This window comes from Akebia trifoliata, chromosome 10 (genome assembly GCF_017979445.1).
Source record: "Akebia trifoliata isolate Shusen 1 chromosome 10, ASM1797944v1, whole genome shotgun sequence".
Taxonomy (NCBI): domain Eukaryota; kingdom Viridiplantae; phylum Streptophyta; class Magnoliopsida; order Ranunculales; family Lardizabalaceae; genus Akebia; species Akebia trifoliata.
Window position 1 is genome coordinate 21,276,250 of NC_141384.1, and position 25,996 is coordinate 21,302,245.

Genomic DNA, 25,996 nt, shown 5'->3' on the forward strand with positions numbered 1-25,996 from the left:
AGAAGATGATATTTTAGAGATGAAAAATATGAATTATTTTGATGGACTTTTTTATCCGGATGAAAAATCAATTTTCATGTGGTTGATTATATTTTTTCATGAAAATTAATTTTCCATCGTATTTTTCATGTGCAATCAAACATTCCCTAAGGAGAAACAATTGTACTTTAAATACCAACTTAAGGGTATTTGTGTAATTTCATTTAATTTTTTTCCTTTTTAAGGATTCTATTTAAGGGGGCGCGGAGAGCGTAGATGGTTGGCGCGAGCAGCACGACTCATTTTTTCACAAAACTGTTTGCTACGTCTCTCAGAATCATGGAACACATGACCACTGTTCTCTTCCCTCACCAACCATTTCTAGGGTTCAACTCTCGGTGATAAGAGGTTAATCAGTCGATGAGGCATCCAAGTTTCGATTCTGTAATATTTGATCACAGGTAGATAATCGAATCATCTCTTCTTAAACTTTTGTTCTCTTTCTCGTATTGTTTTGGATTGGATTATTATCTCAAATCAATTTCGATTTTGACTATTTCGATTTTCAAGAAACCCTAACTGTACGGTTCGTGATTCACTTTTATTAGGATAAATGAATTGGGTTATGCAAGTTTCTTGAAGTTAGATCCATGATTTTTTTTTGGTTGATTCAGTTGTCGGGACGAAGGAGATTTGGGTGCTTAAATAATTTCATCTTTGAGTTTAAATTTTTGTGGTTTTCTTTGATTTTGATTTTTTAAATATTATGGATTTGTTTGTGGTTTGATAGAATTAAATTAAATACCAGTTTCATTTGTTTGATGGAATAATAGGCTTTGTGGTTTTGATATTCTTATCAAATTATTACTTTCATTGAGTGATAATACCGATAGACCTAGGTTCAAAATCAAAGCAGAAGAACCATCAAATTTTTGTGGCGATTTTAAGAAACATGAATCAATAGTTTAGTGAGGGATATAAAAGAAGAAGGAAAGCAGACCCATAGCTCAGTTGGTTTGCCACATTGCAAAGGAACTTTGAGGTTGTGGATTAAAATCCAGCTTACCCCCCCCCCCCCCCCCCACAAAAAAAAAAAAAAAAAAAAATTGGCAGTTGAAGTGCCACACTAAGCTACCTGGACACTTGAAAATGGATGCAGCTCATGCAGTTGTGTGAGTGAGTTCACCTTTTAAGGGCACAATGTCCATATCTTTGTTACCTGATTTGTTGGTTAGCTCGGTTCGAATTTAGGTTCATGATTCGTGGTTCGCCACTCTTGAACGAACCCGATTCGTAGTGGAAATGTAAGTCATTTATGTTAATCTCATAGAAGAAGACTTAGGTCATGGGGGCATATCATCAGTTTAAAAACAAAGGGGTATCTTTAATATTAACCAAATATTAGGATTTCCAAATTAAGGGGTTTTCTCTAATATTGACCAAACCATGGGCTTCTCTAAAATTCATCAAAACAAGGGGGGTCGTTCGGTTTGCTGTTTTGATGAACCCACTACGAACCAGACCTCAAACTGGTTTGTACCAGTTCGCGGTACGCTACTATCTTAGGAACCTGGTAACAGAGGTCCATATTGTACACTGGCCATGTCTTTTCTATATTCAGGTAAGATAGGTGGTAAATGCTTACAAGCATATCCAAGACTATGGATTCAAACTTATGCATAAAACTATCGATTCATGTAATATGAAGCAATAAACACAAAAATCATACCACGATTACGTGAGGACTGAGGTCATAAACACATGGAGCCTTGTTTGGCTTGATAGTACCATATCTATCATGAGAGAAATTTTCCACCCAACAAATTATAAAATTTGGATATAAATTTTATTGACCCATTTATGTTAGTATTAGGAAATCTTGAAACATATGGAATGAGTTTTTCATTTCCCACCACTACATATATGTTTTCATACAACAATATATAATGGGAAGTACCATGGCCAAGAACTTTTTTATGTGGCTAAGTCCATTTTTTGTATGGCTAGGAGCCTTTTTTCCATAAGTTGGCCAAGTGCGCATTGAAGCGTTATTGGGAAGAAGAAAGGGGGAAATGTTTAAAATATCATTCAATTCTTTTGACATGCCCAACACATGTTTATAATGTGCATGGCCATCTCACTTCTCTGTAGAAGTATTGTTTTTCAATTTGAAAAGTTAAATTACTTGAGTATCCAGTCCCATGAAAGAAGTTTCCTCATGGTCCAACTGACCAACCACCCCACCTAAAGAAAAAACATGTTGGCATGTTTCCTTACGCCCTTTTTGTTTTCATACCTGTGGAAGTGTTAGCACTTTTTACCAATATATTTTGATTTTTAAAACCATTTCAAGAGTATCCTCACTAACAAAGCCATGCCATGAGTATCATCATTATCATTTGGGTTTGTCAGTCAGAAACACCGTCACAGAGACACCAATGCGTTGAGGTAGACTACATATTAATGATAATTGATATCTAGTATCAAAACCCTCATGTAATTGGCTCATCATCATCATTATCATCCATGCCTTACCCCAAATGTTGGGCTCAACAACCTCATATAAAGGCCTGCTTAAATGAGATGATTTTGCATTTATAGTTCAAGAATGGTTATCGAAGGGAAGAAATATATGTCTCGTAAGATGGCACTTGTTTGCCTTCGTTTTCTTTGCTTGTTTTATACTTTTTTTCCTGTTTCCTTGCTTCTTGGTGTCTTGACCTCCTTTTCTCTTCTTTCTTCTAATAAATTCACATTCATAAAAAAAATAAAATAAAGGAATGTGTCATACACCACTTGCTTTTATAAATGAGAAAAGTAGATTCTTCTAAAGGGTGTTGCTGCTATGCATCTCCAACAATGTGATTCTCAGTAGCATCACTCTACATCTTGCCAACTTTCATCAAGTAACATGAGGTAAAACATGTCAATATACAAAAGGGTTCATTTGTCAACATAAACACAAACACAGGATTTGAAGTTAAGGGTGTGTTTGATTGTAGGGAAAATATTGTTTGGCAAATCCTTTGCTAGGCAAATGATTTGCACAAGAAAATCCTTTTCCATTATTTGAGCACATAAAAAAAAATTTGCAAAAATTATTTTCGCATAATTCAACAATTGAGGGGTATTGTAATTTGACATATATTTCATACTCCCCTTTTCTATATTAATTTATATTATTATTGATTAAAAAAAAAATCCTAGCACATTGTTGAAGATGGTCACCAAGAAAATCAATAAAAGTAAGACTAAGCTTACTAACTTAGTGAGATTTCAAATCTAACTAAGAGTAGTTGAGCTCACCTTGTGGCATCCAAATACATGATCCGAGGTCACAGGGTTGTAGAGGACACAATTCTATGAATTTAAAAAAAACAAAATTCAAAAACAAGTTAATTTTCACCGTTGAATTTTAATTTTAAATTTGTGGGTTTGGTAGACGTCCATTTTCAACTCCTAATTGGATCAAGCCCAAAATAAACTATTTTTGGAGAAAAAGATTGGATCTGACTTGTTCCATGAAATCAAGAGGACTAAGGTGTTGGATTGCCAATGTGGTAAAGCTAAAGGATTGAGGTGTTGGATGCCACAAGGTGACTGGTGAGTTCAACGACCTTACTTACCAATAATATACAACAACCGATCCTAAAAAAAAAAACAAAAAACACAACAGCGTGTAAAGTTGGAAAATCATCAAGTTATAGCAAGAAATATGTAACTTCCAGAAATAGAGACAAGAAACATGTTAATTCCAAAAAAAGAGATAGTGAAAACCATGGCAAATCGTTTTCTTAGGGGAGGGGTTGAGAAAAGATTTTCCACTTGAAGTGGCAAATCTTAAGCATGAGGAAAATCCTTTTCCCCGCCTTTTTCAATTGATTTTGTTGTCAAACACTAGTGCAATCAAACATGCCCTAAGATACAAAGAATCTCATAGTTGAATGACCACCGTCCAAGATGTCCCCATATATAAGCCAAGAGGACAATGGATTTTGGTTTTCACTCACACTCTTAAGTTGCATGGTTATCTTGAACTAAGTGATGTACTAGTGTCGACAAATGTCATATTTCGGTGTCCCACGAGATTTTTTGAGGCTCTCTGGGATTATGTTTTATTTTTCTTTCCTTACTGGCACATCATATAAAAAAGAGTTTTCATAGGTATTAAATAGTTTTAATTTTCGCTACAACCTTTTATGCGACAAATATGACATTTTTTTTACATTCATTATGCTCTTGCCTATAGGCATGGTACAATAACATATCCCATTGTAGGGTTGCTAAATTTACACTTTGTATATGTTGCAAATTTTAATACTCGTGCCCTTATCAATACAACAAAGTTACTTTTAATGTGGCATTGTTGGGTTTATCACCCAAAAAAGCATGTTCATCAACGATCGGTTGGATTGTAAGACTCTCTCATTTTTATTTTTTTTTGGGAATTATTGGCATTGGAAATTTAGAATCGGAGTAAAATGTCCCCATTCTTCAGTACCTAGTAATGTCTAAGACCAACGAAATGCCTCTAACTTGATTCTTTAGTCTATGGCTATACCTTGACCATTGACACCAGCCATCCATTTATCTAGCATTAACAACGTATGCCAACAATCCTCCCCCCCCCACCCACACATACATTAACAATTTCATTGGGTTTCTTTAACAGTCAGACCAATTAGCTAAATTTCAATCTCTCTTTCCCAACAAAATTATCTTGAAGAATTGAGGATTAGTTTAAGGTTCATTTTTTGAAAAGTTAAGATTGACTTCTCTAACGATCACATGTTGATCGATTTCTTTACAAATAGAATGATTTTTCTTATTTTCTTTCAGATATTCTGTAAACTTTCTTGATTATTTGGTAAACTTTGTTATTTCTTGCTTCACTAAGATAGTAAATTGATTTCTTTTGAATGACCTACTCTCTCTCTCTCTCTCTCTTATTAATATGTATTTGATTCCTAGAATCTATATAGCATTTGGTGATGCCTAGATACATTTGGTGGATTGGGGCAATTGATATGTGAGACCCTTGCTATTGGAAAAAATAATGATTAGGGGTTTCATTTTTTTAAGGTTTGGACTTTGCACTTCTAAAGCTTTTAGTTTTTGATGTTAACTAGGCTTCTGACCGTAAGGACCAAGTTTGAAGGTTTCTTAGTTTAATTGAATAGAAAATTCAAGATGTATCAATTTATATGAATGAATAGATTTTTTTTTAAGGAGTTCTTTCTCTTCCCCTCTCTCTTTACATTTTTCTCTTTTTTTTGGTGTTGAGTTAGTTCAAGCAGACTTAAACCTACAAATACCAATTTCCATTGGATGCCTGCTACCTGTCCAACAATGAGTTGGGAATTGTTGTATCTTGAGATGAACTTTCCTATTAATAGTCTCTATTGTCAAAAGCAGTGTTTTTAGAGGCGCTTGAGGCGTAAGCCTCGAAGCGTGCCTTAAGGAGAGGCACACCAAAAGGTGTTGAGACTTTGGGGTGAGGTGACCAAACATCTAAGGCGTGGTTGAGGTGTATGCCTCAATTGAGATGTGATTGAGGTGCAAGTATTTTTGTTGAGACGTAAGCCTCATATGTAAATCAATTTTTTTTTTTTTTTTTAAATCACTATGAATTTCATGCAAATATTTTTATACACATATTCTTTCAATACTACTAAACAGTTTGTTATGGATGTTTTAGAAAACGATACCACATGATCAAATCAAGAAGAAGACGATATGGATGATGTAGAAGCATTTCATATGGTAGAAGACAGAAAGTGATTGGGTCTTGAGATTATTTTTTAGTGGTGGACGTAAACTTTTTAATTTTATTTATTATAATGGTATTGGCTATCAGCTATTAATTATAAGGGATTGAAACTTTAATTCGAGTTGGGGATTGAAACTTGGAATTTTAAAATTAGAAATATATGTTGCTTATCTTATTTTTTATTTAAATTGTTTATATATTTTATACTATTTATTTTGAAAAAAAATCATGCGCAAGAGGCTTATGCCTCGAGGCATTAGAGATCCCAACGCCTTAGCATCTGAAAACATTGGTCAAAAGCCCCGTCTAGACCTCGCTTAGGCCCTGCTTTGCCCACCTAGACCATCCAAGTGCCTAGGCCTTACCCGTTTTTAGCTGGATTTCAAAAACTAGGGTTACAATGATACTTTTATGAAAGAATTTTGTATAAATTATGTTCTAAAGGGTATTTAATCAATTTTAAAACATAAGTGGTGTCTCAAATATTTAACTAAATTTGTGAGGTGTGTCTAAGATTAAAAATACTAGTTGGTGGCATGTGCAAAGGTACATACATTGCAAAATTTAGGATTTATGCATAATTAAAATTACTTCAAAAAATATATTTTTTTCAAATTTAAAATAGATAATCTTATATTTTCTTATTTTATCATTTAATATATTGTAAAAGGTCTTTTTGTAATTTAAAATATTAACTAAGGCTGATTCGAAGATAACATAATAACATAATATTTTATTAAGGATACTAAATGTTAAGTGGCTATAAAGCCGTGCGATTGTAATTTTATTCATTTTTACAAAGATGACCTTGATAATATTAAGTCAGACGTAAAGGTGGGGGCATTTTTGTTCTTCCAAATTTTGGTGTCAACAAACACTTAATTTTTTTTTCTGATCGATAATCAACAAACACTTATTCAACCATCTCTTATTATAACAACAACGATTTGTGAGGGGAATCAAATTACTTCAATATTTCCAGTTACATTGTTTACATTTTTCTTACATATTAGTTGTGTTGACTTTACATGTTTGCTTAGGAGTTGGTAACTTAGTGTTATTTTGGTAAGACATTCACATTTTTTTGCTCTTTTTTGTATTATTACCTTCATACATATAAAACATTGAAACACATTAATTTTTTTTTTGTCGCTTAAGCCCCAGCTGTACCCTGCTTGCACTTAGTCCCCAAGCGGGTCCACCGCTTAGGCCCCGCCTAACGATTTTAACAACCTTGTTAATAGTATCTTTGTTGTTTTGATTTGTTTCCTATTTGTTTTCTTTGGCATTAGGGATAATGATGCTATCAACTATTTAATCATTCAAAGTTGTTAGTTTATTAGTTTTCCATTAGTTGCATTTCTAGTAAGGCTTATTTTCTAGACCTCGCCCTTAGTTAAGATTAGATAAGCATCTCTCTCTCTCTTTCTCTCTCTCTCTCTCTTTGAGCACATCTTTTGTATTTGTCTCCACCCGTACTTTTATAAACAATTTATCATTTGCAGATGAGGTATTTATGCGAATTCCCACACCAAATCAATTGCCTATTCTATTAGCCTAGCTAAGAAGCTCAGTTTCCATACGCTTGATGTTGCACTAATGAGATCTTATGTTCTAAGCCAACTTGTTATGAAAATGAGGGGTAGAACCAACTTTAGGCTTCCAATCTAGGAAGGGGAAGCTGCATCCTATGTTAATAAGAATTTGTATGCAAGTGATTCCACATGGCTTTCAGTATTTTATATGGGAAGGAACTCCAACCCAACTCATCCAACATGGAGCATGATCACCTGAATACCAACTGGGAAGATGTGATTTGTCCCATCTGTTTGGATTACCCTCACAATGGGGTCCTCCTCCAATGCTCATCTTACGATAAAGGATGTCGGCCATTCATGTGTGACACAGACCACACACACGCTAATTGTCTAGATCGCTTCATAAGGGCATATGGGATGTCATCAACAGTGAAGGATCACTCTACATCAGATACAACATCTATAGAAATCATCCAACCCATCGAACTGCATGAAAATGACCGGCCCACTTGCCCATTGTGTAGAGGAGATGTTACAGGGTGGGTGGTGGTTGATGAAGCTCGTGTGCATTTGAACAAAAAGAAACGTTGTTGTGAAGAGGAACAGTGTGCATACATCGGCAACTACTTGGAGCTCCATAATCATGCTTTGCTTAGACACCCTAATTCTTGTCCATCGAACATAGACCCTGTTCGACAACTTGATTGGGATAATTTTCAGCAGTCCTCCGAGATTATTGATGTTTTGAGTACCATTCATTCAGAAATACCGCATGGAGTAGTGTTGGGGGACTATGTCATTGAGTACGGAGAAGATGCACCACAAGATGAGTACGAGAACTTCCGCGGTAACAGAAATTGGTGGACCTGTTGTATCTTGTATCAGGTCTTTGATAATTTTAGGAAATCAAGAAACCGAAGAAGGTCAAGAGTTAGTGGAACAAGGAGAGGACGTCATCACTCGAGTTATGATGCTTCAAACTCTGATGAGGGCTCTGTGACTTCTGTAGAAATTGCAGAATATAGAATTGATGAGACTGGTGATGAGTACATGGGTGCAAGTGACCCCCCTAGGGCGAGTTCCAGTCACCACAGGTCAGTCAGGCATCATTCCCCCTTGGTCATTCTTAGAATGCAAATTGCTTTCTTCTCGCAATAGAAAAATAGTAACATATTAATACCAGTCGTACACTGAGCGCGAGAAGTAAATTAGTACTTTTTAAATGAATCAGGTCAGGTAAAGTGTCCTATTCCTATAGAATAGGAGCAGTGTCTACATGGCACTTTTTAATTGGATATTCCAACACATTGGGCTCCTAAGCAAACTGTTCTTTATGTGCGCGCAGCCCAATATGTTTTAGTCTCCAATTACAACGTGCCATGAGACATAGGAACGGGGCACCTTACCGGAGTGCAACTCTTTTTAAATAACAATAAAAAAAGGTTACCTTTCTTAGCATCTTTTTCACATTAGTTTGCTTTGCTTCGAAACTTACAAAAATAACTTGGGCCTGACTTGCAACTCTTAATGCTCAGGATGCATTAAATTTAGATGACAATTATTAGATCAGACTGACTAGGGCTGTAAATGGATGTTTATCGAATCGAATGTATGAACATTCGAATCCGAATCCAAAAAAATCCACTGACATCTGAATTCGAATTCGAAATCTGACGGATAGTGTAAAACTATAACCGAATTCGATTAGATTTTCAGATATCAGATATTATCCAATTCGATATCTAAATAAAATTTTCATAACATCCGATTTTTTTTTTTTTGATAATTCATGAAGCAAAGAACAAAAAAGAGGAAACGGAAAGCACAAAAGAAGATGAAACATGAAGCAAACTACACACTGATGCTACACACCCAATCCCATTTGGCTATGAAGTCTTCAAAAAAGACCCCCTTAGACTCGACGAAAATATTGCTCCACAAAAAGATTAATCCCAAAATAGAACAAATAATGTTATGGACCGAGGATTCCTTTCCCTCCAAATTTCCCAACAAATGGCAAAGGGGGTAATGCACCAAAGTTTTCTCTAAAATGCCGAAAAGCACGCCCCTATGCCAAACCATTCGTCCACTAAATTCCGACAAGAACCCGGAGCGCACCACAACTCTAAATTCCGATATTTGAATTTAAATTATAATCCGAAATCCAATACCAAATATTCAGACATCCGAAATTCAATTTTAATCCAATATCAGAAATTTGTTGAGACATCAACCATGTAAAATTAACCCTGTAAAAGATCAATTACAACAGAAGCACACAAAATCTAAAATGCAAAATAACATGCAGCCAAATTGTCACCAACGAAATGGAAACTAAAAGAAATAACTCTATTAGAATGACTTATTATAACTAGTCCGAATAAAATATCAATTTAGTTAAAGAGTTTGAAAGAAAGAAACTTAAAATAAAAACTGCAAATTAAAAGGGGGTCTCTAAATATAAAAATGTAGAGAGAAAAAATAAAGAAATAAAGATTGTTTTCGTTTTCATCTTGTAGTCAAAACATGCTCTTTCGTTTTCAACTTTTTGTATCCAACAGTCCATCTCTTTCGTCTCCAACTCATTCATCTAACTTCGCAACATTTAATATACATCAAAATTCAAACAAAAGAAAAATTAATAAGAAAAATAATGCATATTAAAATATGAAATTATCTAGTTAAATATGTATAAATTTACCATGAAGTGATGGCAATCAATCCTGTATACATATTAATGCCTCTACAATATCCATAGACAATGAAGAACGAGATTCTGTAATAATTCTACCAACAACACTAAACGGAGAATCTGATGCTACTGTGGATATTGGAACAACCAAGATATCACGGGCCATCCTTGCAAGTGTTGGAAATTTGGGGCCGTTGTGCTTCCACTGATGCAATATGTCACATCCCTTTTCATTTTCATCCAATGGGAATAAGTCTTCCTCTAAGTACTTGTCCAATTCCGTTTTTTGAACCTGTTGTGAATTTCCAGCACGTTACTTGATGTAGTTCTTGGACCATTATTGCATTTTGGAGCTCCCATGACTAGAAATTCCACCAATAGATGAATTCATGTCATCACCAAAAGAATTGTCACTACACTCCATAAAAAAATCAGGATTCACTACGAATTTAGAGTCTAATCCATTCATCGAATCTCGAGCCTTTTTGACGTATATTTCAGCATCAAAATCATAAATCAAATCAAGGACATACTCAATAAGCATCATCTTGTAACAAGGATCAAGAACAAGCCCAATGCTCATAAATAAATTGCATGTACTCTTAGTATTTTTCATCCGGCGTGCCATAACACATATATAATCATGGTTAGAAGTCTCCCATTCAAGAATACTGTGAACATCACACATGCCCTTGAAATACAAATTTGCAGTTGGATAATTGACCCAAAAAAATGAAGGGTGACATCATTAAAATTTTCTATCAATCACGAATAACCTTTCTCACTTCCCATTCCTCTGAAAATGGCAAACACTTGTAGTCAGTGGCCAACTCTACCAACCGCTCAAATGCTGGACGTACTTTAATAACACTCTCAAGCATTAGACAAGTCAAATTTCATCTTGTTGGCACATCAGAAGAGACCCCTTTATTAGTTAATCCTGTTTGAGCCAATGCGCTTAAAATTTAACTTCGACCTTGAGAGGAATTTATATATGACACTTTTTCAATTTTTTTCTAGAAGATCATCAATCACCTTTAACACTTCTTGCACAATCAAATCAAAATGTGTGCACTTCAACGTAGTTGAAATAAATCACCATTAAGGGCTAATACCCCTTTACCACAAAGCGATTCTTTAAGATCCCCCACCATCATTAGCATAAGCATTATCCATTATTATATCAAATAACTTCTTATCCATATTCCATGACAATGATATAGATTGGATCACACCACTTAGAGCTTCTCCGGTATGTGGAGCAAGTACCATTTGATAAGCGATAATCTTTTTATTCAACTTCCAATCACTATCTATGTAATGACAAGTTACAACACTATACCCCAACAGTTGATGATTAGGTGTCCTCATATTTGTTGTAATATTGACTTTAGAAGTCAACTAGTCCAACTCCTCTTGCACCCCAACTTTCATTATAGATTTTTAAAACCTCAGTCCATACCATATTCCTCGAATTAAACTTGACCATGGGATTAATATTTCTCATATACACTTGATAATATTCATGTTCCACCATATTAAATTAGTAGTCGTGTTTTGCTATAATTCTAGCAAAATCCATTCGACTTCGGAGTGGATCATATTTCTAGTTTGTTAATCCCTTAGTGGGTTCACTAATTGACTTCGTAACAGACAACAATTGTAGACCCACATCCCTATGTGACTTCCTTATACAAATTTTGGCATGATTTGCCAAATGTGTGGTCCCTTTAGCACTAGAACAATCAAATGATTTTTTGCAATCTAAACATATTGCCTCCATTGACGACGTATCAATCAAACTCTTAGGCTCTCTTGTAGTTTCTGTATTCAAGAGTTCATCACTTGGCCCAACAATATTAGGAGAGGGAGCAGATGCAGCACTAGGAACAAAATCTGACATTTTAAAAATCCTACAAAGGCCAAACATTTATAAAAAATCTAAATGTTAATAACCATAATAATCATCCATTAATTGCACCAATAACAAATCATAGAGAATGAAATAATAATAATAATAATAATTTCTAATTTTCTACAGAAACCTATTTCGTTGATTATTCTTTTTCAAATCCTAAAATCCATCAAAGATAAATGAGAGAAGAGAGAGAGAGAGAGAGAGAGAGAGAGAGAGAGAGAGAGAGAGAGAGAGAGAGAGAGAGAGAGAGAGAGAGGTATGAGAAACTTACTTGAATGGCCGGAAGATTGCTGAGAAGTCACCAGAGAAGAGAGAGATATGTGTTAGAAACCCTAACAGCCTAACCTCAAGTGATAGAGAGGTGAAAAACCTTAACCCATGTTGAGTGAGAGAGGGAGGTGTAAGAATAAGGAACTTACCGGAAAAAAAAATCTCGTCGAGAACATAACCAACAAATCATTGGAGAAGATGGCTCCCCCATCTCCATTCTCACTTCTCCAATTCTCCAATAGACCAAAACCTAATTCGTGTGGAGAGGAGGCGTGACTTGTGAGAAAACAAAATATTTGTTTAAAAAATATAAATATTTTAATAAATTTAATAATTAGTAAATAATTTGAATTGAATATTATCGGATCGGATATAGGGACATCCGTATTTGTATTTGAATCTCATTCGAATATTAAAAAACATCGAATTCAAATCCGAACTCCAAAAATTTCGGATTATATTTGAAAATTCGAATTTGAATTCGGATTTTTGACTATCTGTTGACAGGCCTAAGACTGGCAATGGGGCCACTATTGGGATTCCTTATGATATAAATTATCTCAATCTGGTAGTTTTACCCTTCTGATCAATGGATTGCTTGAACTTTTTTTTAACGAGTCAGGGAAGTTGAAAATGGTTCAAAATAAAGTTTAGGGTTCCATGGAGATTGATGTCAGGGTTAACATGTTTTTTTTTTCTCTTATTCATTTATGTAAAGTCTTTGATGTGATTGGTCATTTCACAAATGGTCAGGATCATCTGATTGGGTGAATTTCTTGCTTAGGAGGTCCTCTTGCTGGGATTCATTGAAATTAAATACCCATGTCAACATGACCATCTGGATTTGTCTATTCTATTTTAGTGGTAATATCGTATCTATTTTATTTCTTCATTTTTTTTATACGTATTTGATGTTATTCTTTCTGTTGTGATGCATGCTGCAGTTCTCGGAGGCGCAATTCCCGCTTCTATGATAATTAGGTATGCCTTGTTAGGCTTCTTTTACTGTATGAAATGTTAACCAAGCGCATATGTATAAACATTGCAACTACTCATTTTCAACTCTGGAACAAACATTAAAGTATTAGCTTAGCTATGTTTGCATCAATGTTGTCATTTTTTACTACACATTTTTTTTTTATTAACTCTGTTGAGTTTATTTTGGCTACATGAGGTTTCCTGATAATCAATCCCATAGGTTTGGGTGAACCCTTTTGCTATTAGTCTTGCCTTGTACCTCTCTATGCTACCATCAACTTTACATTTCACAGTAAAGACCTACTTGCAGCCTACTGTTCTTTTCTCCTTAGGTAAATCAACTATCTCCCACGTACCACTTCTTATAAAAGCATTCATCTTTTCCATCACTGCTAATTTCCAATTTGGATCATCAAGAGCTTGCTGAATGTTTCTCGGGACAAACAAGTGTGAGATTTTTGAGGTAAAAGCCTTATGAGTATGAGAGAGTTTTTCATAAGAAAGGTATTTGGCAATGGGATATTTGGTGCAAGTTCGGGTTCCTTTCCTAACAGCTATAGGAATATCAAGGTCTAATGGTTCTTGGTTAGGAGAAGTGACATGAATTGAAAATGAGTTAAGAACATAAGAGTTAGGAACAAAATTATCTGTGATATCTGGAGGTCTCCTGAAGGTCGAGATTGATCATTTCCAAGAGGAATAGCTGACTTTGACTCTTTTGACGAGGTCTTCTCCGAGTATAAACCAGAGGCTCAGTATTGGGATTTTTTGGACCCGGTTGTAATGATTCTCCCCCTGTTTCAGATATAGTAATGTTCGGCACTATATGACTAGGATTCCCTTAATTGTTTTCATTGATTCTATCACATTGTTCCTGACTTTGAATTTCGGGAATAACAGTAGGATGAGAAGAATGAGATGAAGTAGCCAAAATCATATTTGGTAAAGGAGTAAGAGATAAATCCCAAAAATTCCCTTTCATCACCTCATAAAAATTTTCTTCCATCACCTCATTCTCCCCTTGAAGAGAATTTTTGTGAAAATAAGATTTAGTTTCAAAGAAAGAGACATCCATAGTCACATAAAATTTTCTTGTTTGGGGATTATAGCACTTATATCCTTTTTTATTAGAAACATACCCTATAAAAACACATTTTTTAGCCTGAGGATCAAGTTTGGACCGAGTATTATTGGGTATATGAACAAAAGCAATGCAGCCAAAAACCTTGAGAGGTAAATCCAAGTACATTCTTGATAAGGGAATTTTTTTTTTTTTTTTGAAACATTTTAATGGCGTGCTATATTTTAAAATACGTGTAGGCATTCTGTTAATCAGATAAGAGGCTGTTAAAACAGCTTCCCCCCAAAGATATTTTGAAACATTCATTGAAAACATTAAAGCACAAGCCACTTCAAGTAAATGCTTATTTTTTTTTTTAGAAATTTCATTTGTTGAGGGTATCCACACAAGTAGACTGATGATGTATCCCTTTTTCCTTCAAAAAACTTCCCAAAAGTTCATTAAAATACTCGGTTCCATTATCGGTGTGAAGAATACTAATTTTTGTTTGAAACTGAGTTTCAACCATTGTGTAAAATTCCTTAAAAAGCTTTTCAACCTCAGACTTTTTACTCATTCAAATAAACCCAACACAAACGGGTATGATCATCTATAAAAGTAACAAACTATTTTTTCCTAGAGATAGTAGTGACTCTTGAAGGTCCCCAAACATCACTATGTATTAAATAAAATGGTTTTGAAGAAGTATAATGTTTTGACAAATAAGTAGTACGATGACTCTTAGATAAGTGACAACTTTCACAATAGAACGATAAACAATCCCAATTCTTAAATACGGTAGGAAACAAATGTTTAAGATATGGAAAGCTAGGATGTCCTAGTCTTAATTGCTAAAGCATTATTTGTTCATAAACAGAATTAGAACTGACACTACTAAGACCCTGAGCGTTTTTATTACTAGAGAAGTCACCATCAAAGTTGTAAAGTCCATCTATCATCTTAGCATTGCCAATCTTCTTCCCCGAGCTCCGGTCCTGAAAGTCACAGTAAGAATCACAGAAAATTACATGGCAATTAGATTCTTTGGTTAGTTTACTCACAGAAAAAAGGTTACAGGTTAGTTTAGGGACATGGAGAACATATTTAAGATCTATATTCTCGGATAATTTTATCAAACATTTTCCTTTAATGGGTGAGAAACTACCATTTGCAATTCTAATTTTTTCAAGGTTAGAACATGGCGAGTAAGTGCTAAAAAGATTGGAAAGGCTGGTCATATGACCAGAGGCTCCAAAATTGATGATCTATGGAGTAGAATTTAAACAACAAGAAAGGGCATTAGGTGCACTACCTGTTTGTCCAAGATAAACACTAGGAATACTAGATGAGGAATTATATTTCGGCAGCTTCAGAAGGTGATCCATCTGTTCCTTGTTGAAGGGACTTGTCTCAGCTTCATTGGAGGTGGGAACCGCATGGCTGTTTCTGTCACCAGACTTGCTGTTCTTCCAATTTGCTGGTTTTTCGTGGATTTTCCAACAGGTCTCTTGAGTATGGCGCGGTTTGATGCAGTAGACGCACCAGACCCGTGGCTTCTCATCAGGTTTTCGCTAAAAATTGGTTGCTTTATTAGCAGTAGCCTTGACAACAACAAGGGCAGAACTCTCAACAATCCCGGTAGTAGTCTTTTTCCCCAACATTACATGTCTGCGGCTCTCTTCTCTTCGAACTTCAGCAAACACCTCACCAATTGGAAGAAGTGGAGTCCTACCAATGTTCTATCCCCGTACTTCATCAAATTCCACGTTGAGCCCAACAAGGAATTTGTAAATGCGATGAGCCTCCATGGTTCGTTTGTTGTGATTAGCATCTTCAGTGGATTTCCATTCATAATCATTGAACAGATCCAAGTTTTGCCAAAGGCGCTTCAATGAATTGAAATACTTGGTGACCGAGACTTCCCCCTGCCGAATCTCACCAAGTTTCAAAGTCAATTCGTAGACCTGAGACTGATTTCCTAAATCAGAGTACATCTAATTCACATTGTCCCAGAGTTCTTTGGCCGTGGAGTAGCTCATATAGTTGGAGCTAATATCCTCGTCCATGGAGTTCACGAGCCAAGTCATCACCATTGAATTTTTTGCATGCCAGGTCGCAAACGTTGGGTCCTTTAGTGCTGGTGTCTTTTTGTCTCCCGTTAGGTACCCGATCTTTCCCTGTCCTCTGATGTACATCTGAACGGACTGGGACCACCGTAAATAATTGTCACCATTAAGGCGAATAGTGGTGATCTGAATAAAATTGGTTGGCTGGGTTGTGAGAGACAGGATTGACTCGGAGGAAACGTCAGACATGGCTGACCAACAAAGAAATTATGCAGAAAAGAAACTAGGTTTTTTAAAGGGAGGCTTTGATACCATGAAAATTTTGGGGGTCCAACTCAAAATCAATTGGCAATGAGTGGAGAGGCCCAAGATCTTATAAGGAGAGAGACAAGGCAATTTGTGTCCCATGTGGGACTAAACCCCACAAACTTATTTGTTAAACTATGTAGCTTGTTATGTACCATATATGATACTATGTACCTTTAGGTGGCATGTTTTGATGTTGACTACCTTGCTGATATGCAGTAATCTTAATATGTATTTGGGCAATCAATCAACAAAACCTTATACTGTAAAAACCTTAATATATTTCTCAAAAATCTTTTTTTATTTGCTTGAACTGGAAAGTGCACTATATCACTTTCGCAATACACGAGTTCAGACACCATTGAACTGAGGTTTCATAACTTGTTCTGATTGAGTCTTGTCCAGGAAGTATGTTGTGTGCAGTGACATGAGCAGAAGATACGAGGTGTCTAACTCAACACCTTTGAGAAGCCTGAAATACAAACACTTTCATACATGCACTAACATAATTTGGATAGACCACTGAGCTTTAAACTTTTCTCTAAATCCTTGAAAGTGTTAAAGAGTCTTCACTTGGATTGAGAACTGTGACCCTAAGTTAGTGGAAGTTCAACTTCCATTGGCATCCCTTCATCAAAACACTTGAGGGATTACTAACTGTCAGATTGCGATTGCCTAGGATCCAAGCTAATAAGTATTTAGCAGTTTCTTATTTGAATTGTGGATGCATGAATGTTAGATTTATATTTTTATTACTTTATTGGTTCATTTTATATTTCAGATTCGTCATTTTAGGTTAGGCTTCACCGTCTTGCATCACAACTTATTGAGAAAGACCTTGGTTTGGTAGGGATTTCAATGTGATCAGATTCTCTTACAAGAGAACAGTTGGATCTAGGATTACAAAGGGGCATGAGAGTCTTTTATGAGCTTGTGACCTATTATAATACTTGTCCACTGATTCTGGTATATTACATTTCTTTCTCCTCTTTTTGGTTTTCACCCCTCCCCTGAGCCACATAAGCTTTAGGAAACACATCTGGTCTGCATCGGTGACTAGAGTTTGCCATACCATCTTCATGGCTTCTTTGTCGACGATGGGAATCCAACATGGAACATCAATCTTACCCCCCCCCCCCCCCCCCCCCCCCCCCCCCCCCTCTCTGCCCTTCATGTTTAGGCAGATTGATCTTGATATCTATAAGGTCCTTGGTGCTTTTGTCCCCTTCCGTATAACTGTTGCAGTTGCTGGTAAAAGCTTTGAACACTCCCTAGTTATTGATCCCTAGGTACCGAACATACCTTAACCTTTAGAGCTTCTTCTAAAAGCGCATTAACAGTTGACCACGACTTGAATTCTGGTAAGGCTGAAGGGTGAATGAGGTGGATCACCTTTAAGAACCTTAATGCTTCCACAAGTAGGTGACTTGGTGTATATATTTTTTTTTTCCAGGCAAGCAAAATTAGTGGTCGGTAATTTGTAAGGCGGGTTATGAACCCCGGTCGTGCTATTAACACTTGTAGACTTTAACCAACTTGACAAGCTGGCACCTTTCACTTGGTGTAGCTTTTTTATTAAAAAAAAAGGTAAAGAGAATTATTAATTAGAAAAAAGCGGAGGCCAAGGTGGCTACCTAAAGGAGAATACTGTTAATCAACCAACTACTCCAAAAGACCGATCTGTTGGAGGAGGGGAAAACTATGAATAGAAGAGGGTCAAGGGGCTTTACTGGGTATGACACACCCGGGAGTGGAGGAAAATATGCACTCAACATTCCCCCTCACCCATAAGGGTGGAAAGGTTTGAATCCGTGACCTATACGAACCTAATGCTCTGATACCATGTTAACCAATCTACTTCTCCAAAAGATCGATCTGTTGGAGAAGGGGAGAACTATGAATATAAGAGGGTCACGGGGCTTTATTGGGGTATGATACGCGTGGGAGTGGAGGAAAATATACACTCAACAAATACAAGAAAACAAAAACATCCTCCTTAGTCCACTTCCCAAACATTTCATTGCTTTCTAAATGGTGAGTTCTCTCTTTCGATACCTCCAATCATATCAAAGCAACCAATGATCTGTTCTCCTGATCCCCATGCCTATCCTCCCTGGTTAGGGGCATGATAATTTGGTTCAATCGGATCATCAAATTATGAAGAAAGAGTGAAGGGTTTCCACCGTAGATGACCAACTGAAATAATTTTATTTTTTGATGGGTAAGCTGGACTTGAACCAATGACCCCAAAGTTGTTTTGCAATGTGTCAAACCAACTGAGCTATGGGTCTAAAGCCCTAACTGAAATATTTCCCACTAACAAAGAGATAATTCTCTCTCTTAATTCCTTGTGAAGAGCCTATCGATACCCTTCTTGAAACACTTTTCTTAGAACTCCTCCGCTGCTTAGAGAAGCTCTCCTTGTTAAATGGTACTCGGCTCCTAAAACTAAAACCCCTCTCAATAATGAACAGGTCTTATTCTGTATACAGTAGATTAGTATTTTGCAGCTAGCAGCTCTTTCATTGAAATATATTTTAGGGAACATTTCATTGTGGTTTTAGTTACCAAATTCAGCGATTTATTTAAAAAGTCGTGATTAAATTGCAATTTTTTTCCTTCATCGATTTAATCATGAATTTTTCAATAAATTGTGACCTTTCATTGTAATTGCGGATTTCACCATTAAAACAAAATTTGAAATAAAACCTAACCCTCGTATCTCTCACCTTCTCCTCTTTGTCTTTTAGTTCTCGTCTTTCAATTTTCCTTCACGGTTGCCACCCCACCCCCCTCTCCTCCTCTCAAGACTCAGCCGTTAACCCTCTATCCACTATACTCTCTTCTATTCGTCTCCTTTCTATTAGTGTCTTAGGTAATAGGTGTTTTATTTTTATTTAATTTTAAAAAAATTGGGAGAAGAAAACTAGGATATTAATATGGAATTTGTTGATTTATTATTGGAGTTTAATAAGAGATTTGATGATATAACATGAGAACACTTTATAGGAACATTTTTTCAGTCCTAATCCTAGCCCAAAATATTCTTGATTTTTACCTGATCTTTCCAAAAATTACCCTTGTCGACTTATTTTTGAACCTTGACTCGGTAATTATTCTAGCAAGGGTGATAAGAAATGCATGGACTTGAAAGATTGAAAAAAAATAAGATTGTTGATGAGTGCATGAAACTTAATATGAGTTTATCGTGAATTGATAATGCGTGGTTATAATTTATTTTTCCTAATATTTTATGCTTTTAGAATTCCGAGTTTAGAAATAGTATCTCAATAGCCCATATTGGATTGCAAGTGTTTTTAGACAACTTTGTAATGACATGATGGGTTATGAAGGACTTGGGCATACTATTATTTTACTTTGTAGGCATATTATTAAATGGGTAGCGTTCAACAGACAACGTTGGGAGACAAAATTTGTCCTATATATCTTAAAAGTTTCGGATTGAGCTGATTTTTTGTGAGGATGATCTCTATGGTGAGGAGATCAACCTCACAAAAAAAATCAGCCCAATCAGAAACTTTTAACTCCATCAAAAGTGATTTACAGATTAATGGTAAAAAATCAACGGTCCACAATTCTATATCACTTTTGATGGGGTTAGAAGTTTCAGATTGGGCTGATTTTTTGTTAAGATGATCAAAATCTCCTCACCATAGAGATCATCCTCACAAAAAATCAGCCCATTCCTAAACTTCTAACCCACCTAGGACAAACGTTGTCTGCCGAATGGGACCCTTACTAAATATTACTTTGTATTTGTTATGAACTTGTTAAAAAAACTCCTATAAATCTTACGATCTGAAAACTTAATTCCTGATTTGATTTGAATCCTACCCTTGCGTTTTTCTATGTGATTTGACTTGTAAAACAATAGTTTGAACTCATTCCTGTAGATGATGCACAACAGCACATCACAACATTGTCATATTTTTTTCTCACACCATTGGCTAGTATGTGTTTTTTTCTATTATTATTCTTGCATCTAAGGTTTGGCTCTCTGAGTGTTTTCTTCTTGCGGGTCACTATTGATTTCTAAATGAATTCTGTACACGATACAAATGTCAGACAAAATGCTAAGCCCCTCTGCCAGCTGAATGCCCAAACCATGTTCTTTTATTTATTTATTTATTGTTAGAACATTTCTCTTGTTTGGAAGGGAAGAAAGAATATATATATATATGTGTGTGTGTTTGGGGGGGGGGGGGGGGGACGTGTTTTGGAAATACCATAGAGATCATCCTCACAAAAAATCAGCCCACTGAAACTTCTAACCCCATCAAAAGTGGTTTACAAATAATTGACGATCCACGATTCTTCAATTTGTAAACTGGTGTTAGAAGTTTCGGAATGGGCTGATTTTTTGAGGTCAACCTCACCAAAAATCTTCCCATTCTGAAACTTCTGATCCATATTTACGAAACGCATTGTCAACATTTTTGTTAAAAATTGCCCTAGAACGGTCTCATGTATATATTTTTCTAGTGGTGGTATTAAGAGAGCTCGTGATGCTTGCTTGTTCTTTAAAAATATGTAGTTATTCATTGTTTTTCTTCCTTCTCTATATGATCTTTTTTTCACTTGCTTTACATTTATCTTATTGAGTTCTTATAAATCTGCTGCCCAGGCATAAAGAGGCAAAGAGAAGTTGGGAAAAAGAAGAGTTGGTCCATGAGAAGCCAGCAACTTCTCAAAATCATGATACCTGTGGTAGTCGTAACTTGTAAGACTCTAGGATGGATGGTGTGTCTTGTCAGGATTGTTCATCTTCATGACTGCAGTTCCTTCTTTGAGTTCAGAAGTTCAATCTTCATCGGCATCAGTTCCTTCTCATGGTAGCTTCTTTGCATTTCTGATGAAAAGAAACTGGGGACTGCAATGGTTCACACATACATTTATTCCCATACTTGCCATTTAGAATGGTATGTAAATATGTTAAACTTTATCTTGTTAGATTGTCTTGCAGCTAGCTATCTCCTTTACTATATTGATATAATCTTTTCTTTTGAATCCAGTAACTACTTTCAATTATATTACTGTTTTTATGAAGCTTTGCTTACTATCATTGGCTATTGAACCATCGGGAATGTGAGCCAATGTAGTGAGAATGATCCCAAGGAGATCAATTAGATCAGCAGCAGCCATTGCTTATGGGTGAACCAGCTTTTGAACAGGCCCGGATGCTGCTCTCTGCTCCTAGTCCCCTTGTTTCATACATATCTTCCCATAAGACTTGTGGGATAAAACCATGGTTTCTGTTAGATTCAATTCCTAAAAATTTCAAAAAGTTAAAGAAATTGGGAAAATCGAAAAATAATAAATCATAATCAGTACTTAAAACAATCTTGAATTAACCTAATACATTTCTCCAATGATATTGATTCATTATTTGGTCTTTTTTTTTTTCTCTATAGTAACAATTTTTACATATATTCTAGAACTTAAAAGGAAGATCCTTGTGTCATCTACCATGGTTGGACCTTTACCAAAGTATGAAGCAATTAACAAAATTTAATTTTTTTTCTTTTACAGTTTGATTTCAATTTGAAATTTGGGAAATCGGTGGCTGTCATCTTCAAGTTCTTCCCTGATAAATTATTTTTAACCTATTTATCCTCTTCTTCCATACCTCTTGTATACAATAATTGATGTCTCTAACCAACAATCCATCATCTTCTACTTCAAAAAAATCCTATATTATTCTTGAAATTAGAATGTTGAAGAAGTTTAGGACCTTGAGAATATGATGCATTGTGCAGAAAAATCAAGGGAGAGCATTTAGATTACTTTCTATTAGTCTTTCCATGCAGACTGAATGTCCTCCGTTTGAAATTACTTGGTTATCTCAAATATTCCCTAAAACATGGAGTGGTATGTTTAAGTCATACTACATTTAACCGTTGGGTCGATGTTTTTTATCCTGAAACCATGATTGAACTAAATATATTTATCAAATTGGTTAGACTCATTTCTACCCCTGGTTCAACTCTGCTGCGATTCGTTGTGCGGGCCTTTTTGGTTATTGAACACGTCCTTAAAGAGAGCCAAACATTTTTCAATATATGGGTTTGAAATTTCTGTTTGGGTGGATTTTTGTGAGGATGATCACGTGAGGAGATCATCCTTACAAAAAAATCACCCCATTTTGAAACTTCTAATCCCATCAAAAGTGATTTACAAATAATTGGTGGTCCATAATTCTTCAACTTATAAACTTGGGTTAGAAGATTTAGAATGGCCTGATTTTTTTTATAAAGATGATCTCTTTATCAAAGAAATCATCCTCACAAAAAATCAACATTCCGAAAGTTTTAACTCATATATTGAAAAATGTTTGGCACAATGTTAGGGCCTCATAATGTTTCCCTAGAGATCATCTAAATTAGAAGTTTCAGATTCGACTATTTTTTTCCGAATTTTTAAGATATATATATATATATATATATTATATGGGTAGCGTTCAATCGCCAATGTTACGGAGCCAGTGCTAGATGTCAAAATTTGTCTTACATGGCTTAAAAGTTTTGGATTGGGCTGATTTTTTGTGAGGATGGTCTCTATGGTGAGGAGATAATCCTCACAACGAAGTCCAATTTGAAACTTCTAACCCCATTAAAAATGGTTAACAAATTAACGGTAAGAAATCAACGATTGACAATTTTAAATCACTATGGTGCTAAACATTTTTCAAAATAGGGGTTAGAAGTTTTGGAATGGGCTGATTTTTTGTGAGGATGATCTCTATGAATTGAAAAAATGTTTGGCACAATGTTTGGCTCTCTTTAAGGCCTCCAAACACCACCTTTTATATATATAAATGCCTAGAGGTCCTAAAGATAGCCAAACATTGTGCCAAACATTTTTCAATATATGGGTTAGAAATTTCAGAATTGGTTGTTTTTTTGTAAGGATGATCTCTGTACTGAGGCAATCATCCTCACAAAAAATCAGCCTACTCTGAAACTTCTAAACCTATCAAAAGTGATTTACAAGTAATTGATGGGTCACGATTCTTCAACTTGTAAACTAGGGTTAGAAATTTCAGAATTGACTAATTTTTTGTGAGGATGATCTCTTCATCGTAGAGATCATCCTCACTCAACCCATTAGGAAATTTCAAACCCATATATTGAAAAATGTATGACTTTCTTTAGGGCCTTCTAACACTCCATATATACATCCTCACCAAAAATCAGCACATTCCAAAATTTCTAACCCCATGTAGGACAAAATGTGGTGGCCAAATAGTTGGCATCCGAATGACCATATATATATATATATATATATATATATATATCAGGTTCAAGGGCCATGTGAGAAAACATGTAAGAAAACTTTCGTTTTTCAAAATAAGGGTTAGAGGTTTTGGATTGAGCTGATTTTTTGCAAGGATGGTCACTATGATGAGAAGATCATCCTCACAAAAAATCAGCTCAATCAGAAACCTCTAAATCCATCAAAAGTGATTTACAAATTAATGATAAAAATTGAAAAAAAATCGACGGTCCACATTCTAAATCACTTTTAATGGGGTTAGAAGTTTCAGATTGGGCTGATTTTTTTTTGGATGATCTTCCCATCATAGAGATCATCCTCACAAAAAATCAGCTCAATCTAAAATTTCTAACCCATATTTTAAAATTTTATTTACCGCCGAAAGTTTTCTTACATGTTTTCTCACATGGCCCTTGAACCTGACCCTATATATATAGGGTCCCGTTCGCCACCCTTAGTTTTACCACACACTTTAACAAACGCGTTTTGTCTTACATGGGTTAGAAGTTTCGGAATGAGCTGATTTTTGGTGAGGATGATCTCTATGGTGAGGAGATCATCTTCACCAAAAATCAGCTCATTCCAAAACTTCTAACCCCATCAAAATTGATTTACAAAAAATGGACGGTCCACGATTTTTCAACGTGTAAACATGGGGCTAAACATTTCGGAATGGGCTGATTTTTGGGGAGGATGATCTTTTAATCATAGAGATCATCCTCACCAAAAATCAGCTCATTCCAAAACTTATAACCCATGTAGGACAAAAAACGTTTGTTAAAGTGTGTGGTAAAACTTAGGGTGCTGAACATTTCCCATATATATATATATATATATATACATATATATAGGGTCCCGTTCAGCAACAAACATTTTGGCAAAACATTTTTCAAAACATGAGATAGAAGTTTTGGAATGGGCTGATTTTTGGTGAGGGTGATCTCTACGGTGAGGAGATCATCCTCACCAAAAATCAGCCCATTCCAAAACTTCTAAACCCATCAAAAATGGTTTACAAAAAATGGACAGTCCATGATTTTTCAACTTGTAAACATGGGGCTAGAAATTTCGGAATGGGCTGATTTTTGGTGAGGATGATCTCCTCACTGTAGAGATCATCCTCACCAAAAATCAGCCCATTCCAAAACCTCTAACCCATGTTTTGAAAAATGTTTTGCCAAAATGTTTGTTACTGAACATTTCCCATATATCTATATATATATATATATATATATAGGGTCCCGTTCGCCACCCTTAGTTTTACCACACACTTTAACAAATGCGTTTTGTCTTACATGGGTTAGAAGTTTCGGAATGAGCTGATTTTTGGTGAGGATGATCTCTATGGTGAGGAGATCATCCTCACCAAAAATCAGCTCATTCCAAAACTTCTAACCCCATCAAAATTGATTTACAAAAAATGGACGGTCCACGATTTTTCAACTTGTAAACATGGGGCTAAACATTTCGGAATGGGCTGATTTTTGGGGAGGATGATCTTCTAATCATAGAGATCATCCTCACCAAAAATTAGCTCATTCCAAAACTTCTAACCCATGTAGGACAAAAAACGTTTGTTAAAGTGTGTGGTAAAACTTAGGGTGCTGAACATTTCCCATATATATATATATATAGGGAGCGGTTTGGCAGCCCTAAAGTTTGTCAAGTTTGGTGCCAAACATTTTTTGTAAATCACTTTTGATGGGGTTAGAAGTTTTGGAATAAACTGATTTTTGGTGAGGTTGATCTCCTCATCATAGAGATCATCCTCACAAAAAATCAGCTCATTCCAAAGCTTCTAACCCATAGTTTGAAAAATGTTTGGCACCAAACTTGGCAAACTTTAGGACTGCTAAACCGTCCCCATATATATATATGGGAAATGTTCAACATCCTAAGCTTTACCCTACACTTTAACAAATGTGTTTTGTCCTACATGGATTAGAAGTTTTGGAATGGGCTGATTTTTGGTGAGGATGATCTCTATGATTAGAAGATCATCCTCACCAAAAATCAACCCATTCCGAAATTTTTAGCCCCATGTTTACAAGTTGAAAAATTGTGGACCGTCCATTTTTTGTGAACCATTTTTTATGGGGTTAGAAGTTTTGGAATGGGCTGATTTT

The 25,996-nt window shown here is 35.6% G+C and overlaps 1 protein-coding gene across 4 annotated transcripts; it reads left to right on the plus strand.

The window, feature by feature from the left end:
- Positions 1 to 250: 250 nt before the first annotated feature.
- On the plus strand, positions 251 to 21,609 carry LOC147393251 (uncharacterized). Of its 4 annotated transcripts, XM_086457171.1 has the most exons (5): positions 251 to 440; positions 7,255 to 8,381; positions 12,952 to 13,031; positions 13,112 to 13,148; positions 21,223 to 21,609. In XM_086457171.1, exons 2-5 carry the CDS (start codon positions 7,474 to 7,476, stop codon positions 21,320 to 21,322), a joined length of 1,125 nt encoding a protein of 374 aa, XP_086313297.1. In that variant the 5' UTR covers positions 251 to 440; positions 7,255 to 7,473; the 3' UTR covers positions 21,323 to 21,609. The 4 variants fall into 4 exon arrangements, with proteins under 4 accessions (XP_086313297.1, XP_086313299.1, XP_086313298.1 ...); XM_086457173.1 differs by lacking the exon at positions 12,952 to 13,031; XM_086457172.1 differs by lacking the exons at positions 12,952 to 13,031; positions 13,112 to 13,148.
- Positions 21,610 to 25,996: the final 4,387 nt, after the last annotated feature.